This window comes from Dendrobates tinctorius, unplaced genomic scaffold (assembly GCF_039654945.1).
Source record: "Dendrobates tinctorius isolate UK_male_01 unplaced genomic scaffold, ASM3965494v1 ptg000151l, whole genome shotgun sequence".
Lineage (NCBI taxonomy): Eukaryota > Metazoa > Chordata > Amphibia > Anura > Dendrobatidae > Dendrobates > Dendrobates tinctorius.
Window position 1 is genome coordinate 29,232,263 of NW_027361818.1, and position 19,766 is coordinate 29,252,028.

Sequence of the window (19,766 nt, forward strand, 5' to 3'; positions counted from 1 at the left end):
ATGCAGTAAGTGTATGGGCTGACAAAGATTACTCACTGGGGGTATACAACCAGATACTGTCTAAAAATTTTGTTTATGGGCATCATAAGCACGCTTTACAATAATAATGTTGGTGTTGCATCACAGTCACCTTGGTGGTATAGTGGTGGTGGAGGATGAGGAGAAGGAGGAGGACAACAGCAAATAGGCCAAATCAGGAAGCGTATATCTATGTGTGGGTGTGAAGACGTTCATGGGAATACACCTCCCAAAAAAAGTCACTGGATTTGAGTTTATGTTACACTGCTATCTTTCAGTGGTGTAGAGAAGTCTTGCCCATTCCAGCCCTTGTGTTCATTTTTATAAAAGTCAGCCTATCAGCATTTTCAGTTGACAGCTGGATGCACTTATCAGTTATATTTCCACCAGCGGCACTAAAAACCCGCTCTGACAAAACGCAAGCGACAGGGCAGGCCAGGACCTCTAAAGCTTAAAGAGCCAGTTCAGTGTCCAGCTTGGATACCCAATAATTATAAGGCACAGAGGAATTACGGAAGACTTTGGTAAGGTCAGCAAGGTACTCCCTCAGTATCTTCCAAAATTTTTCACTCCTTGTGAGAGTACCTCGCCTCAGGGCCAGTGCGATGGGAGAGTCTGAGAAAACTCTCCCAGAACTTTGCCAGTGTTCCCCTGTCTCTGCTGGATTGAAGTTGTGTCTCTCTCACCTGTATTCCTTGGTTTTCCAATAAACTGTGACCTCTGCCGCCTGAATTTTCAGATGGGAATTTTTTTTAATAATTTCGCAGCAAGGGCCCTTTGGTACTGAACCATTTTAGTTCACCTGTGTGCCTCTGGAATAAGAGATCGAAAGTTCTCCATGTAGCGTGGGTCTAGAAGTGTCACCAACCAGTAATGACTGTCACCCAAAATTTTGAGAACGCGAGGGTCACGGACAAGGCAACGTAAACTCAGCCATGCCTGCCAGACTTCTAACAGTCAAGACTTCCGTGTCTTCCCCAAGAGGATGACTGACCATGCTCTCCTCTTCCTCCTCTTCATCCTCCTCCTCTTCCCTGTTCTCAGGCCATCCATGCTGAACAGACGGTATGACAGCTGTGCTTTTAGTACTGTCTATAGCACATGAAACTAGCTCCTGTTCTTCATCCTCCTCCTCCTCTTCCTCATTGTAACCCAATCCACATTGAGATGACATGAGGCTGGGCTGTGTGTAATCACTCTGTATAGTTCCTTGCTCCATCTCATCATGCTCCGCCTACAATGCATCATCTTTGATTGTGAGCAGAGAGTGTTTCAGAAGACAGAGAAGCTGGATGGGATCTCCTCTTGCCCCGCTTCAAGTGGACCAGGCGCGAGGCCAGAATCTATAAATGGAAAAGTGAACAGCTCTTCATAGTGACCAAGTGTGGGATCAGTTGTCTCTGGGTGCTCGGCATGGTGGTAGGAAGGAGGATCAGGGTGAAGAATATGCAGTCCATACTCATGCTACTGAGATTTCACAGGGTGAGGGTGGTGGTGGCAGTAAAGTGACTGGAAGCATTCTCCTCTATCCAACAAACAACCTTTTGACACTGCTCTGGATTCAATAGAGGTTTGCTGCTACGGTCCCCTAGCAATTGGGACAAGAATGTCGGGCGAGAAGATGTGGTTGCTTGTTGTGGCCCAATTTCAGCTTGCCCACATCCTTGGCCTCGTCCTCTGCATGCACCATCACGTCCTCTTCCCCGTCCCTTGCCACGCACCTTGCCCATTTTAAATGGAGTACAATATTTACCACGTTCAGTACAAATGGCTGAATTTGGAGCCAACTTATAGGTGATCCATGTGTGGGAAAACAACAGTTTAAAATATCTGGCCTGTAAGTAAGAATTTTTTTGGCAGCAGACTGGTGTCATTAAGTAGGTTAAGACACATCAAAACCATTTCAATGGAGCCCAAAAAATGCCACAATTTTTAGCCTGCAGATAGTTGAAGTGTGTGACGGAGATCCCCTACTTTTTAATATCTGGCCTGTATTTTTTTTCCCAGCAAGGTAGTGTCAATAACTAGGCTAAGACACAGCAAAAGCCATTCAATGTTGCCCAAGAAATGCCACAATTTTAACCCACAGATAGGTGAGGCGTGTGACGGAGATACCCGACTTTAAAATATCTGGCCTGTATTTTTTTTCATAGCAAAATAGTGTCAATAACTAGGCTAAGATACAGCAAAAACAATTTAATGGAGCACAAAAAATGCCACAATTGTAACCCACAGATAGGTGAGGCGTGACGGAGATACCCCACTTTTTACTATCTTGCCTGTATTTTACTTCTCACAGCAAAACAGTGTGAATAACTAAGCTAAGACACAACAAAAATAGTTTAATGGAGCCAAAAAATGCCACAATTTTTATCCCAGAGGTAGGTGAGACGTGTGAAGGAGGCATGTGTTCAGTAATAGTATATTCACACTGACTTAAAAACCACCTATTCTGTCCCTATCTGCAGCATCTCTCCCTACACTGGTGAATAAAGAGCAGACTGTGACGAGTAGGGCAGCGCCAGGTCTGATATTGACCTGATGATGCTCTGTGGCCAACCAATCACTGTAATGCCACAACCAACATGGCTGTGGCTTTACAGTGCGTGGCAGAAAATCCCTGCATTTTGACAGGTGCTATAAAGAGTGCCAAACATGCAGGGTGGGGACCCAAGCACCACGAGCACTGCAATTCTCGGGTGAGCACCGAGCGTTACCGAGCATGCTCACTCATCACTATCGCAGACCAATCCCCAGACGAAGATTGCGATGATGTCACAGTCATGTGCTAGAGTTCTGTAAACCAGAGACCACATTCAGTCCCATTCTATCATTACTGTGCTGGTTTTATTACAGGTATCAATGGACTCTAGTCAATTTACACATATTATTACTATCAGGGATCCTAGTAATCTTCATCTCATCACTAATATCATTTGGCATAGGGCTGTGACTGCTGCCTAATTTGTAAAGGATTGAGACATAAGACAGGTGCCCATGGTCTGTACATGAAAAATCTGCCCTTTCAGCAGGAAACAGAGTTGAAGAAAACGAGGACGAACTGAAGGCACTCTCAACCAACCAGTCTAAAACCACCTCTACTTTTTCTGGCCACACCATTTATTCAGCGGTACGTGGGCCTATGAAATTAAATTACGCAAAATGTCCTGTCGCCTTTTTAAAGGTGTCATTTGGATGCATAGCAGGCACAGATCGACCATGTCCTTCATCAGTTACATCACCACCACCACCAGCACCATGGGCACATCCCCTATTTGAAGATCTCCTTAATGTTTTCACCAAAAAAATGCAAAATATTACATGGCCCATACACAGAGAGAGTGGCCAGGAGATAATTACACTCCCTGTTTTCAGCATATCCCACAAAAAAAGTAATAAAAGCAAAACAAATCACAAAAATATACAAACGCCTCTTCCACCCACACCGTCACCTCCTCCTCCGGCTCCTCCTACACTTTGACATCCACTTCCTGGTTCATGAGTATAATCTTTTTCTTTATTTTTAGTTTGCTATTTTAAGCCATTTTCCTACCCACATTTCTTTGGGGGGCACGTCTCCTGCTTTTTCCTTCATTTTGCAGCCCCCATAACCCTGACTATAAACATTTTGCAGCCATTTTGAAGCAGCAAAGTTCAGATCCTCATTGACTTCTGTTGGGTTCAGGGTCACGTTTGGTTACCAAACAGAACATTGAACTACGGTTCAACAGAGCCAGACGAACTCAAAGGGCCATGGGTCCACTCTTCACAGTAAAAAAAATCTTCTAATTTAAAGAAAATATTTATTTTAATTGATTGAATTCAACAATCAATGTGATGGATTTTTCCCATTATTTTTACAGAATATTTAATTTCAAAGCAATAGATAAGATAATAACCAGGATTTCATGATTTATGTCTTTTTTTTCTGTTCGAGTTTTTTCTTACCAAAAAAGTTTAGATATTTCTTAGCAGAAGACTGAATCTCTTTGTTTCTCAGACTATATATCACCGGATTTACAAGGGGGGTCAGTACGATATAAAGAAGGGAAATAAACTTGTTAAGAGTCAGTGAGTGTCCATTGGAAGGGACCATGTAGATTACGACCATGGAGCCATAATAGGTAGAAACGACCACCAAGTGAGAGCTACAAGTGGAGAAGGTTTTTTGCCGACCTGAGGTGGAGGAAATTCTAAAAATGGTATTAAAAATATACACGTAAGTTATGATAACAAATAAAAATGGCAAAACCATAATAGGAATAGAAAGAATAATCATTTCGATGTCCGGGACAGTTGTATCAGAGCAAGAAAGTGCTAAAATAGGGGCATAGTCACAGAAGAAATGGTTAACAACATTCGGGCCACAGAAGTCTAAGTAACATACAAGTAATAGTGAGATGAGCAATAACATGAAGCTCAGGCCCCAGGATGAGACGATCAGGCTGTACCTCAGCTTTGGACTCATCAATGAGATATAATGTAGAGGTTTACAGATGGCCAAGTACCGGTCATAGGACATGGCCGTGAGCAAAAAACACTCGGCACCAACCGTTCCCCCGTACAAGTAAGACTGGGCCAAGCACCCAACAAAAGGCATAACGCTCCCTTCTCTCCTAATAACGTCCAGCATGTTAGGAACAATCGTTGTTACAAGGATTATGTCTGTCAGGGACAAATGTCCAAGGAAGAAATACATGGGAGAATGGAGACGTTGGCTGGTGGACACCAATAAGATGATGACAAGGTTTTCACATATGGTGATACAATACATAAAAAGCATCATATAGAAGAAAGGCAACTTGTAATCATGCAGCTCCGGGAATCCCAGTATAAAAAACTCTCGGACGGTTGTAGAGTTCATTTCTTACGCAGTTTTTTGCATTTTAGAGGGATAGATTTTTGTTTCTATCAGACTTTATATTTGATGATCTACAGTTAATATCCATTTTTCTCCTTAGCCCTGAAATCATTGGTGACAGATGTTCTTCAGCCGTCATCACGGCTGGCAGGTGGTTACACTCGTCTCGTCTGCCCAGAACAATGAGAAGGATCGGTATTTATATCTCTAAAGCCCCAAATCTCCAAGGAAAAGACAATTAGAGATCATTTAAAAAAAAAACGTTTTTGCAACATGGACTCTCCAGGTGTATAAAATTAGAAAGTGAAAATAATTAATCTCAGGGGAAATAATAATAAGAATCACTGAGTAGAACCAGTTCAGAATGAACATGTGGAAGATAAGAGGAAAAAGTCATAGCTGCTCAATAGAATTATCAGAGTATTTTTTTATTTGCTTTGTTTGCTTAGTTAATAGACTTGGAAATCTCACACTGCTCTAATAAAAATACACTTACAGCTCTGCTAGCACACGTACTGTATCTTTTATTGTAAGGCTATGTTCACATGTTGCATTTTTATTGCTGATTTTATGCAAATTTAACGTTGCTTTTTACAGTATTAGGCAAAGTTATGAGACATTAGAAATATCATGCACACACTTTTTTTTCCTGAATGAATTGGAAAAATGCTTCTTTTTTAAAAACAAAAATGCAGACTGTCTATTGTTTCAGCAGTTTTGCAACATTTGTTCACCCATGAAAAGCAAAAATGCTACTCTCAATTTTTGCAGTATTTTTCATAAAATAAAACGTAGGTACAGCAGGATGTGAACCCATTTATTTTGTGACTTTCCCAAGTTTAAACCTTAATGCCTTAGTATCATCACATGAGCTGGGATGTTAGTATTAGTACAGTATAATAAAATTAGTGATATGTGCTAAAGTAAACAATGCCCGACCAACTCAATGCCCTACCGATGGGTGAAAGTAAACATTGTCCCACCAACTCAATGCCTCATTAATGTGTTAATTCCAAACAATGCCCAACAAATTCAATGCCCAACAAATGGGTGAAAGTAAACAATGCCCGAACACCTTAATGCCCTACCAGTGTGTGAAAGTAAACATTGCCTGACCAACTCAACGCCCTACCAATGTGTTAAAGCAAATAACACCTTACCAATTAAATACTCTATCAATGCGTAAAAGTAAACAAAGCCCGACCAACTCAATGCCCTACCAATGTTTGAAAGTAAGCAATGTTGATCAACTCAATGCCCTACCAATGTGAGAAAGTAAACAATGCCCGACCAACTCAATGCCCTACCAATGTGTGAAAGTAAATAATACTTGACCAATTCAATGCCATATCAATGTGTAAAAGAAAAAATGACCTACCAACTTAACCCCTTAGTGACTGAGCCAATTTTGACCTTAATGACTAAGCCAATTTTTTAAAATCTGACTAGTGGCAATTTATGTGGTAATAACTCTGGAGCACTTGAACAGATGTAATTGTTTCTGAGATTTTTTTGTGATATATTGTAATTCATAATAGTAGCAACATTTGCTGGATATAACTTTCATTTATTTGTGAAAATATTGGAAATTTGGAAAATTTAGCAAATGTTAAAATTTCAATTTTTATGCTCTTATATCAGAAAGTTATTTTATACAAAATAGTTAATAAATAACATTACCCACATTTCCACGTTACATCGGCATAATTTTTTAAACTTATTTTTTTTGTTATGAAGTTATAATGGTTAAAAGTTGATCAGCAATTTCTATTTTTTCCTGCAAAATTTACAAAACAATTTTTTTTAGGGATCACATTTGAAGTGGCGCAGAGGGTACAAAATACCCCCAAAATTACACCATTGTAAAAACAGCGCTCAAAACCACATTCAAGAAGTTTATTAATCTGTAAGGAGGCAGGGACCCTCATGTGCTTCCTCTCTCTCCTGAACACTGAGCACATGTGTCACGTGCGGCACCCTGATGTTTTATTAATGCTAATGCAATGTGCGGTTCCCTAATGTTCCTTAATGTGTGTCATGTATTATAACGTGGTGTTCTCGATATGTTTAGGATTAGGGATAGGAGTTAGCATAGAGTAACAGTGGGGTTAGATTAGAGGGGTTTACAAGACCAAATGGGCCCAACTGCACCCTGAATAAAAAGTGCAAAAAACACATTAAAAAATGTGGAGTATTAGCTGATATTTTAGCCAAAATACGTGAGCCCGTAACCTGCGCCAAAGGTCTCCACGTTTATGGGTACCTAACACTAAATCCTAACACTGAAATAGCACAGAAAGAGGACTTAAAATCCTCCAATAATAGAAAACAGCAAAAGAGCAAAAAGGCACAGATTAGAGGGGGCACATTAGAGAATAGATAGAAGTGTTAGTTAGATACAGGCAGCATAGGGGTTAAGCACATGGGAGGAGTTAAAGAGCAGAGCAGCACGGATCAGGGAGATATAGGAAAGGCACTTCCTGATTAGAGACAGACTCCCGGGCAGCTTGCCCAAGGGCAGGACGTGTGAGCAGAGTATTACAGGCCATTGGGATAAAGCTGTTGCTATAAGGGGTCCCAGGCTGAGAATCGTGCAGGCAGTCACCAGCTTAGACAAAACCATTCCAAGGAAGGATCCTAAGCTAGCGGCTGGGATTAGGAGGCAGCTGAGTCGGCGAGCCCATTACCCTATAACTCGCAGCTGGACCTGGGACTGGTACGAAGTAGGTAGGCCTGGAACACAAGTGAGACAGAGATTGTCCAGAAGAGGGACAGGGATTGTCCAACAGTAGGCCAGAGATAAACCAAGAGTGAGACATAGGCTGAAAGGATAAAGTCAGAGGCTGCAAGGAGATAGACGGAGTTGACAGGAAGAACCAAGATTGCCTGGAAGGCAGGGAAAAGATAAGATGTCTCTGTGTTTAACTTGTGCTGCCTATATGATGAATATGCTGCTGTCCAGTAAAGTTAATCTGTTGGAAAAAAAACATTGATGCCAAAGTGATTTATGGGGCTCATGGATGCAGAGCTGGGGTGACAGCAGCCGAGGGAAACCTGACAGTGACTGTGAGTGTTAAGCTTCACGTGCAGGGTGTGGGGACAGATCACCCAGTTGACACGACTACCACCCTGGCAGCCTTACAAATCCTTCAAGTGCGTCACAGGAATTAATGGAATGTGGAATGAAAAAATTAAAATGCAACTTTTTTTCACAAAAATTTTTCATTAGATCCAAATTTGTTATGTTGACAATGGTAACAGGAGAAAATGGGTGCTAAAATGTGTTGTGCAATTTCTCATGAGTATGCCGGTACACCATATGTGGGGAAAATCCTCTATTTGGGCACATGGTAGGTCTTATAAGGGAAGAAGCACCGTTTGACTTTTTGAACACAAAAGTGGCTGGAACTGAGAGCGGACATCACATTGCATTTTCAGAGCCTCTGATGTGCCTAAACCGTGGAAATCCCCCACTAGTGAACACATTTTGTAAACTAGACCCCTTAAGGAATCTGTGGTTTTAATTCCATCCAATCACATTTGGTTCTGACCTTCCTATAAATATAGGGTTTACCAAGTCATTAGCCAGAGGTAAGTGTTCACACTAGGCAGTCAGGTCAGGGACCCATTCGATGAGATCACCTTGACGTTGGTGAATGGGCTCACATTTTTTGGCCAAATTTTGTGCTAAGTGTCTCATGTGTTTTTCCTAAATTTCAAAAGCCATTATGCTATTCACACTTCATGTATTTCACATTGACATGCCTTAATGCAATTGAGTGCAGCCATTTCCTCATTATGATATGTAAGCTGTTGTTTGGTTTGCACCTGTTCAGACTAGTCCATGATGTGCCATCAATTCACAGAATTTCATAACACTGAGACGTGGAAATATGATGTTTTAGTGGTAACAATGTAATTTTTGCATTTGCTGCAAATTTATCAGTCAGAGAAGAGTTAATAGGTGAAACCAGATCCCACAGTTGTGTGCAATTTCTTCCGAACATGGGAGCGCTATTTGGCTTTTGGAGCACATATTTTGCTAGAATAGTTTACAGGCGACATTTGCGGAGCTTGCGGAGCAAGGAAGGTGCCAGAACAGCAGAAAAACTCCAAAAGTGACCCCATTGTAGAAACTGCACGGCCCAATGAATGAATCTATGGTTGCAAAAACTATTTTGTAACATCCAAACTAGTCTTTTTTCTGGAGAATTGCAAATCTGCCAGTTTAGTACCCAAACATTGTGTCTGACATACCGTGTAGAGCCCCCAAATATTGTAGTGCTCTAATACGTTGTGCCCAGCTTGTGCTTCTGGCAATATGCACCCGTAAATTAAGTGCTTTCTCCCCACTACAAAAATGCCAAACATTTGGCCGCTTATTGTGGTTTAGGCACAGTGGGGCTCAGATGGAAGGAGGCATTTCGATTTTGGAGCACAGAAATCACTGGGTTGTATTTGAGGGGCGGGAGACATGTAGCTTTTCCAGAGTTTTCGTTATAGTAGTAGTGTGAGATCCTCCTATAGTTCTAGTACCAGATGACGGACCTGAGTAGGGGCTGGTTTGTGAGGGAAAAATTACAGCTTTTATTGGTAACTAGTGTTAAGCGATACCATCCGAAGTATTGGATCGGACCGATACCCAAAAAGTATCGGGTATCGCCGATTCCGATACTGGAACTCCCATTCAAGTCAATGGGACAGAAATATCGGAATTAAAAAAACCCTTTCTTTACTTGCACATCCTGTTCCGGAGGGGGAAGAAGAGTGTGGGCGGTGCGTAGGCAGACACTGTGCGTGTCTGTGTGTGTGGGCGGGGTCTGTGCGGGCCTGCCGGGGGTCTGTACGGGCCTGCCAGGGGTCTGTGCGGACTGCCAGGGGTCTCTGCGGGCTGCCAGGGGTCTGTGCGGGCCTGCCGGGGGTCTGTACGGGCCTGCCGGGGGTCTGTACAGGCCTGCCGGGGGTCTGTACGGGCCTGCTGGGGGTCTGTACAGGCCTGCCGGGGGTCTGTGCGGACTGCCGGGGGTCTGTGCTGGCTGCCGGGAGTCTGTGCGGACTGCCGGGGGTCTGTGTGTGCCTGCCGGGGGTTGTGTGTGTGTGCAGGCATCGTCCGATTGGACTACAAGTCCCATCGGGCTATACCTGCTACAATGACAGTGATTGACACATTAGCCAATGATGGGACAGTAGTAGTCCCATCATCCAGCTAATGTGTTGAATGTAAAAAAAAAATATATATACATACTACATACATACTACATATATACAACATTCATACAACATACATACATACTACATACATACTTCATATATACTACATTCATACAACATACATACATACTACATATATACTACATTCATACAACATACATACATACTACATATATACAAAATTCATACAACATACATACATACTACATACATACAAAATTCATACAACATACTGTACATACACACTACATACATACTACATTCATACAACATACTACATACATACTACATACATACATAGTACACACTACACATATACTACATTCATACATACTACATATATACTACATTCATACAACATACATACATACATACTACATACATACTTCATATATACTACATTCACACAACATACATACATACATAGTACATACTACACATATACTACATTCATACAACATACATACATACTACATATATACTACATATATACTACATTCATACAACATACATACATGCATACTACATACATACTACATATATACTACATTCATACAAGACACATACATACTACATACATACAACAAGCTACAGACACACAAAATACATACATACTAGATACATACTACATACAATACATTCATACAATACATACATATAGACATACAGTACTTATAACATAGAGTACATACTCACCATCACTTGTCACTTTGATCCCCGAAGCAAGTGTCATCTATAAAAAATAAGAAAATAACAAACAACCGATATACTCCTTGATCCGCAGAAATCCACGAGTGTCCCACAACGATCTCCCGTGGAGAACAGCAGCAGCAGCTGATGCGACCGCTCTCTAGGGGCCCCGGGAGGTAGGTATCCTTCCGCACTGTATTCCTCCGCCACTGTAAAAAAATAGTCCCTATTCTCACTTTTGGCATTGCTGTGTGAGAAAGTTCCCGCGCAGCTTTTGCCATAAAGTGAGACCAGTGAACCATAGTAACCTCTCAGTGATGCAGTGCAGGAGAACGTCGTGGGACACTCGTGGATTTCTGCGGATCAGGGAGTATATTGGTTGTTTGTTTTTTTCATATTTTTCACAGTGAGATGACACTGGCTTCGGAGAACAAAGTGACAAGTGATGGTGAGTATGTACTCTATGATATATGTACTGTATGTCTATATGTATGTATTGTATGAATGTATTGTATGTAGTATGTATGTAGTATGTATGTTGTATGTCTGTAGCATGTTGTATGCATGTTGTATGTACTATGTATGTATGTATGTTGTATGAATGTAGTATATATGTTGTATGTATGTATGTAGTATGCATGTATGTTGTATATATGTAGTATGCATGTATTATGTAGTATGTATGTATGTATGTATGTTGTATGAAGTATGCATGTATTATGCAGTATGTATGTATGGTGTATGAATGTAGTATATATGTAGTATGTATGTATGTTGTATGAATGTAGTATATATGAATTATGTATGTAGTATGTATGTATGCTGTATGAATGTAGTATATATGTAGTATGTATGTATGTTGTATGAATGTTGTATACATGTGGTATGTATGTAGTATGTATGTATGTTGTATATATGTAGTATGTATGTAGTATGTATGTATATATATATATATATATGTTTTTTTTTTTGTTTTTTTTTACATTCAACACATTGGCCGGATGATGGGACTACTACTGTCCCATCATTGGCTAATGTGTCAATCACTGTCATTGTAGCAGGCATCGCCCGATGGGACTTGCAGTCCCATCGGACGATGCCTGCACACACACACAACCCCCGGCAGGCCCGCACAGACCCTCGGCAGTCCACACAGACCCCGGCAGCCAGCACAGAACCCCCGGCAGGCCCGCACAGACCCCCGGCAGTCCGCACAGACCCCCAGCAGCCAGCACAGACCCCCAGCAGGTCCGCACAGACCCCCAGCAGTCCGCACAGACCCCCGGCAGGCCCGTACAGACCCCCGGCAGGCCCGCACAGACCACCGGCAGCCGGCACAGACCCCCAGCAGGCCCGTACAGACCCCCAGCAGGCCCGCACAGACCCCCGGCAGACCCCCGGCTGGCCCGTACAGACCCCCGGCAGGCCCGCACAGACCGCGCATTATGATGCGCACAGACCGCGCATCATGATGACATAATTTCAGCAGCCAATCACAGCCACAACAGTGGCTCATTGCTTTATGGGAACTTTCGATTCCGGTATCCGATATTGTAAAAATATCGGTACTCGGTATCGGAATTCCGATACAGCGAATATCGGCCGATACCCGAAATTTGCAGTATCGGAATGCTCATCAATGTTGGTAACATTTTGAGGTACATAATATTTTTCAATCACTTCCAGAATAAGACTTGATCAAATTCTTGTGTTCTATGCTGAGCATTTACCTTGGGGTTACCGTATAAATCCTACAAAAATGCGATTCAGATGAAACCCTCCATGGAACCACCAACCATAAGGCAGATGGAGACACTTCGTACTCTGGTCTCTGCTCCTGTGGTATAAAGTACATCGTTTTAGGCTTGCACAGCTCTGTGGTCGCCCACACCAAGAATGATAGGACACCGCTGGAGCAGAGACCAGTCAAAAGTGACTCATCTGCCTCATAAGTGAGTAGTTCCGTCCAGGGTTTTGACTGAATCGTGGTTCTGGGGAATTGACATGGAAATCCCGATGTAGGTACTCAGCGGAGAGCACAGGATAAATGTGAGCAAAGCTTTATTCTGATTTTTGGGAGGTAGAATGAACAAATAGACAGCAGTCCAAAAATAGTTTCTATTTTTATTTTGTACGGTTCACTGTGTGGTATAAGTGAAAAGGAGGATTTATTCTTCGGGTCAGTGCAATTACAGCATTACCAATTTTATACCTTCTTTAAGTTTTGCTGCTATCAAACAGTAAATATGCTTTTTTAAAATATTCTTAGAGCTGTAACTTTTTTACGTTTTGGCAAACAGCTGTATGAGGGCTTATTTTTTGTGACATGAGTTGCAGATTTTTTTTACACCATTTCGGTAACATAACATTTTTTGATCATTTTTATCTAGGTTTTTCAGACGAAGAACAAAGCCAGCTATTCCGTTATTGTTTTTATTTTTTTTTGCGCCAGTCACCATGTGGTAAAAGTGATAAGATCGATTTGTTCTTCGGGTCGGTATGATTACAGCGATACTAGATTTGTATTTTTTTATGATTTCCTATATTTACACAATGAAAACAATATTTTAGCAAAATTAATTTTTATTTGCACCGCCATATTCTGAGAGATGTCACTTTTTTCTGACAAATGAGCCATAATAGGGCTTGTTTTTTGCAGGACGGTTTGGTATTTTCATTTATACCATTTTATTTTACATATGACTTTTTATTCAATTTTTTGAGTCACTATGATGAAAAAGTTAAATTTTTGTCATGTTTTCTATTTCTTTTACGGCGGAATAAATAACATGTCAGTTTTGTACAGCGAGTCTTTCAGGACATGATGATACTCATGTTCTGCTGTACTCCTATATAGCAGTGCATGAGACTGCCAGTGTCTTATTGATTGAGCCTGCAAGATTCAGCTTAGAGCTGGACCTCACAGGCCACCGCACCCTGAGGGCATTAAATGACCACAGAGTGCCATGTTAACCGTCAGGACCCACATTTCTTATATCAGGGATCTGATGGTTACTAAGGGGATCTTGTGACCCCCTTGTAACAAATTAAATACCGGTGTCGCTAAAAAGATCAGGTTTTGGCTGCAGAAAAAAAATTAGCAAGAAAGCAACGTGTGATCAAAGCCTATCGGTGCATTTGTCTCTTGTCTGCACAGTAGAAGATTCAAGGCCACAAATCCCCAATGCATGCATGGGTCAGCTAAAGCCAAACACCTTCCCCCACCACCGGCATTCAAGCAGATTTTGCTCCAAGAATGAATGTATTGCCTTAAATTAATCAGTTTAAAACCGAGTTTCACTTTATCCTTCAGTCTCACAACACCAAAGCCTATTCCAAAATGTCATTTATTAAAAACCGTATTTTGCATACTATAAGACACATGGACCCTAAGATGCACCTTAAATTTTGGGGATGAAAATAGTAAAAAATGTTTGAAATGAAATGCTGGTGTATCCTATAGTCAAATTTTACATTAGATTACCAGGGGCAGGTAGCTGCGGTGGAACAGGGTCACAGAAGGCAGGAACGCTGCTGCAGGAAGCTGGCAGTGGTGGCAGGAGTGGGGCGATGCTGTAGGCCCTGGGCTGCGAGGAGAGGGTGTTCAGTAGTGTGAGGCTGCAGCAGGCGCCGGTCTTTCAGAAAATGTCACCCGAGTCCCCTCTTCTCATTGTTTTCATTGGGGTTGACGTCCAGAAAATGGCCATCAGAGATCCCTGCTCCTACAGCTACACAGTAGAAGCGGGGCCGCCAGGACGTTTAAAGTCTATCAACAATCTGCCAACAGTTAAAGTCCCTACTCCCACATTTCTCAGTTATTGACTCTTCCACATCCAGTATTTTACACACGATTTCCACAACATCAGAGAATGCCTCAAACCTTGGCCACTGCTCTCCTTTACACAATGGGCAATAGTACTCACCGCTAGAGTTGAGCGACTTTTGTTTTTTTAGAGTCGAGTTTCGTTTCGTGAAACCCGACTTTTCCAAAAGTCGGGTCGAGCAAGATCGGCCGACTATAGGGAAAAGTCGGGGTCGTCCCGAAACACGAAACCCAATGTAAGTCAATGGGGAATAAAAGTCGGCAGTGAGAGGAGGACAGGAAACACACCTACAGTGCCCATTTGAATGCCAAAAGCATCAATTCTTCTTACTTAAGCTTGTCAACCTTAATTAACTTCATAATACAAGTTACGCACTGAAAAATGGGGGTTATTTGGCTAAAGTTGTGGGGGGGTAGGGCTGGCTCCAGGTTTTCATGTGCCCTGGGCGAAAGAGCGCCCCTTTAACACATACCACAACTCATCATGCTCCGATACGGCAGAGAAATAGCGGTATAGTACAATGAAAAATACCTCACTTTTTACATCTCATGACGAGGCCCATCTATTTCTCCATACAGAATCATTGGTCCCATATAATGTTTGAAACAGTATATGATGAGCTCCACATAATGCTACAGTATATGTTGGTCCCCATGGATGAAGCTCCACTGTCTTATGGGCCCAAATAATGCTCCAAACATAATGGGCCCCATTTCTAATGCTCTAGTGTATAATGGGCCCTGTAAATGCTGCTCCAGTGTCTGATGTCCACCTTTGGAATGTTCCAGTGTATGGTGGGCCCCATCTATCATTCTCCAGAGTATAGTGCTCCCCAAAAATTGCTGTCCCAACATTGAAAACATTGAAATAAGTCTCCTCGCTAGGGAATCCCTGTACTAGTCTGGACTCCTCGTCGTTCCCATCTTCCATCTCACTGCACAGTATTTCAACCTTGCAAGTGCTGTGATCCTGAGCAAGTAGGGGGGGCCCACTCGTTGGCGACGGCACTAGCACAGGGCCCCTGATAGTACGGTGGTGTGTCTGATGGCGGGTGGGCCGAACCTGCACTTTCATCTGCAGCTTCCTCTTTGTCACCGTGTAAGATGGAACTGTAAATGGAAAGGGTAACCTGAGTTTCATAAGGGTCAGATTCAGGCCGTGTAGCGTGCGAGGGGAATGTAGTGGTCTGGGTCAATGTACCAGCAGATTCATCGAGCAGTGGCTGGGCATCAGTGCACTTGTGTCGCCCCCAGGAGTACGGTCGCCACAGTGGCATTACCTTCTTCCTAGGGAGTGTGATGTCATGCTTGGGAGCAACGAAGGATCTCTCTAGCAGGTTAACTGATTGGGCGGCGTTATTCCCACGAGTCTTGACCCTCCAAACAGCGTTCATGAAGGCAAAGTGTTTGTTTTACGTGGGCAGTATGGTTGCAAAGCTGAACCTTAAAGGAATGTCCAGAAGGGCACCACCAGGAGTGGAGCCTACGGTTTAATTCGACTCCACCTGGGAAACCTCAACCATGCCAGCTACAGAAAAGATGCACACATTGCAAGCTTAATTCCGTTAACGAACGAGACTCCGTCATGCCCCGCGGTCCGAGTCCGGCTTACTAGAGGGACACGTGAGGCTCTGGCACATGAGATTGGCCAATAACTGGTGTGTCATGCCCTTACATGTCCGTAGCTGCATGTGCGCTGCACTGAAAAGGCCAGCGTTTGTCGCTTACAGGTGCAGATAACCCGCTGAACAACGTTAGAGATGGGGATCTGTGATTACAATTATTACCCGCGAACGATGATTTCCCAGTAAGTGCAGGTCAACCGCAGTTCCGGAATTAGGCCTAACCGTCATTCCTGAAAAAATGAAAAACTTACGTGTGCAAACCACAGGTGCTGTAGATTGCTTAACAGCTCGCCAGCCGTTCTCAGGCCCAGTATGGATTACACGTGATTGCACAAAGGTGAGAAAGGGTACGGTATCCCCGGATAACATGTATGGATAGCATAGTGTACACATTCAAAATATATGTCTATACATCAGGAGGCATGCTCAGACGGTGTTAGGCCCAGTATGGATTGCACGTGATTGCACAAAGGTGAGAAAGGGTACCGTATCCCCGGATAACATGTATGGATAGCATAGTGTACACATTCAAAATATATGTCTATACATCAGGAGGCAGGCTCAGACGGTGTCAGGCACAGTATGGATTTGACGGCCCAGACTACACAGCGGAGGTGCAGGGAGAGGTAAAGATTGCAAATGCTGGGGCCCTGCCCAAGGAAGGGGGGCCCACTCGTGGGCGTCGGTACTGGCACTGGGCCCCTCATAGTACGGCGGTGTGTCTGACGGCGGGTGTGCACCACCACCATCAGAGACACTTGATTGCACTATGAGGGACCCTGTGCCAGTGCCCGCGCCCAAGAGTCGGCCTACCCACCTGTCCAGGGCAACGGCACTCGCACGGTGTCGTGCGCTAGGTGGTTGTCATGTCGGACGCTGTTCACACCACAGCATCCGGCAGGCAGAGGTAGTTCCACCTCCAGCCACTATAGCCTCAGTGGCGCCGGCCTGATCTTCAGGCTCTCGGGGGTTAATCCTGCTGGAGACCAGGTTGGATGGTTAGTCACGCCCACGGTCTTTAAATAGTCATGCTGGCCTATGGGCGTCGCCGATTATAGCTTGTGTTTCATACCAAGTGGTTCCGGTCTGGAGTGGAGGTGTTCAAGAGAGAGAGATTCATATCTGGTGTCGTATGATCCGTCGTTATCCTTTCTCCTTCCCATATTTGTGTTTAGTTGTGCCCTGTTCACATTACTGTTTATTCCTGTGTGTGTGCGGCGCAGTGCAGTTTAAGTTCTCCCTGTCTGTCATTATTTGTGTGGGAGCTTTGGTGGTGACTTCTCACTGGGTGGAGGGTGGAGGGTTAAGTGCAGGGCTGAGCAGGAGATAAGGAAAGGTCGGAGGCTCAGGCATTTGCACCTTCAGCAAAAACCCTGGGTTGAGGGTCAGACAGGGTTTCCCCTAGTAAAGGGACACCACAGGGGCCCCGGGTCTTTCAGCCTTAGTTGAACTAAGCCCCCGTGACATTATAATCGGCCCACATTTTTTCAGGAGTCCATGGATCCATTAGATTCCATAACCCGCCAGTTGGCGGCGCTGTCCATACAGGTCTCCGAGTTGAATGGGGCAGTTCAGCAGCAGGGCCTGGTAGTAGCAAAGGTGCAAACGGCATCTGCAGGTATCGGTGCAGAGCCGAAGTTTCCGCTGCCAGAACGATTTTCAGGCGATCGCAGCAAATTTGTCGTATTTCGGGAGGCCTGCAAATTATACTTCCGCATGCGGCCAATATCCTCAGGTAATGAGGCCCAGCGAGTAGGGCTGGTGTTGTCATTACTGAGTGGTGACCCCCAAGCATGGGCATTTTCCTTACCACCTGACTCTGCTACATTTCATTCGGTCGATAATGTTTTTTCTGCCCTCGGGCTCATTTACGATGACCCTGACCGACTGGCTCTAGCGGAATCTAAAATCCGCGCCCTCCGTCAGGGGGAGCGCTTGGCAGAGGACTATTGTTCGGAATTTCGCCGCTGGGCCGTAGACACACAGTGGAATGACCCAGCACTGCGGAGCCAGTTTATGCATGGGGTATCAGGGAGGGTGAAACAAGCCCTCCTGATGTATGAGACTCCGGCATCATTGGAGTCTGCCATGAGTTTGGTGATACGTATTGATCGCCGTTTTCGTCAGGGGGCACAGGAGACGCTACCTCTGGGGGAAAACAGAGGTGCAGGTGTGGTTGAAGTAGATGAGTCCCCTGAACCTATGCAGATTGCTGGCGTGGCACAGGTTCAGCCTCGCGCTCCGGGAGTCCGGAAGTCCGGAGCATGTTTCTACTGTGGTAAAGGTGGTCATTATGTTAACGTTTGCCCGGTACTACCTAAGAGGGTCACACCGGCGGAAAACTGTTAAGCTCAGAGGGTATGGAGGAGACCCAACTGAGCGTATGCATATCCTCCATGATGGTATCTCATTGTATGCTCCCTGCCAAGGTTATTGTCGCCGGCAGAGAGCTACCTATATCAGTGTTTGTGGATAGCGGTTCCGCCACCAATCTCATAGATGAGGAGTTTGCACACACCGCCGGGTTTAAGATTGAAAAACTTCCTCACCCCATACAGGTGGTGACCATTAATGCTGTTCCCCTCCCTCAAGGGGAGATTACTGAGTTTGTGGCAGAGGTGAAACTCCACATTGGGGTCCTACATTCTGAGTCGGTTACATGTAGGGTCCTCCGTAATCTCCCAGCTCAAATGGTCCTGGGTTTTCCATGGCTGTCCAGGCACAACCCGGTAATTGATTGGAAAACTCAGGACATAGTACAATGGAGTGGTTTCTGCCAAGACAATTGCTTGGCCACATGTGTGTCCGCCGTGACGCCCAGCCTGCCGGAGGCTTTGCAGGATTTCGCGGATGTTTTCTCTGAGAAGGGTTGCTCAGAACTGCCTCCACATAGAGCCTATGACTGTGCTATTAGGCTAAAACCCGGGGCCAAATTACCTAAGGCCAGGATGTTTAATATTTCTGGTCCTGAGAGACAAGCTCTGAAAGACTACATCGCGGAGAGTCTGAGCAAAGGTCACATCCGGCCTTCGTCCTCGCCTGTAGCAGCGGGGTTTTTCTTCATTAAGAAGAAAGATGGGGGGTTACGCCCGTGTCTGGATTTCCGAGAGTTAAACCAGATTACTATCCGTGATCCCTACCCAATGCCGTTGATCCCGGATTTGTTCAACCAGGTAGCGGGGGCAAAATGGTTTTCCAAGCTGGACCTCAGGGGGGCGTATAACCTCATAAGGGTCCGTCAGGGGGATGAGTGGAAGACGGCGTTTAACACTCCTGAGGGTCATTTTGAGAGTCTGGTTATGCCGTTTGGGTTGACCACCGCGCCTGCCGTTTTCCAACATTTTATTAATGATGTCTTTGCTCATGTCCTGGGGAGATTTGTGATTGTATACCTGGATGATATCCTCATTTATTCTAGCGATCGGGACACTCATTTGCAGCATGTTAGGCAGGTGTTACAGTTGCTCCGGGAGAACCAGCTCTATGCTAAGCTGGAAAAATGTTTATTTTTTGTCCAGGAGTTGCCCTTTTTGGGATA

At 44.1% G+C, this 19,766-nt stretch overlaps 1 protein-coding gene across 1 annotated transcript; it reads right to left on the minus strand.

The window, feature by feature from the left end:
* Nucleotides 1-3,931: 3,931 nt before the first annotated feature.
* LOC141050021 (olfactory receptor 11L1-like) lies at nucleotides 3,932-4,882 on the minus strand. Its single transcript, XM_073546857.1, has one exon. The coding sequence runs from the start codon at nucleotides 4,880-4,882 to the stop codon at nucleotides 3,932-3,934; it is 951 nt and encodes a 316-aa protein (XP_073402958.1).
* Nucleotides 4,883-19,766: the final 14,884 nt, after the last annotated feature.

Bases quoted from the DNA above. Each gene is read 5' to 3' on its own strand.
- LOC141050021 (XM_073546857.1), bottom strand. From the start codon at position 4,882: ATGAACTCTACAACCGTCCGAGAGTTTTTTATACTGGGATTCCCGGAG.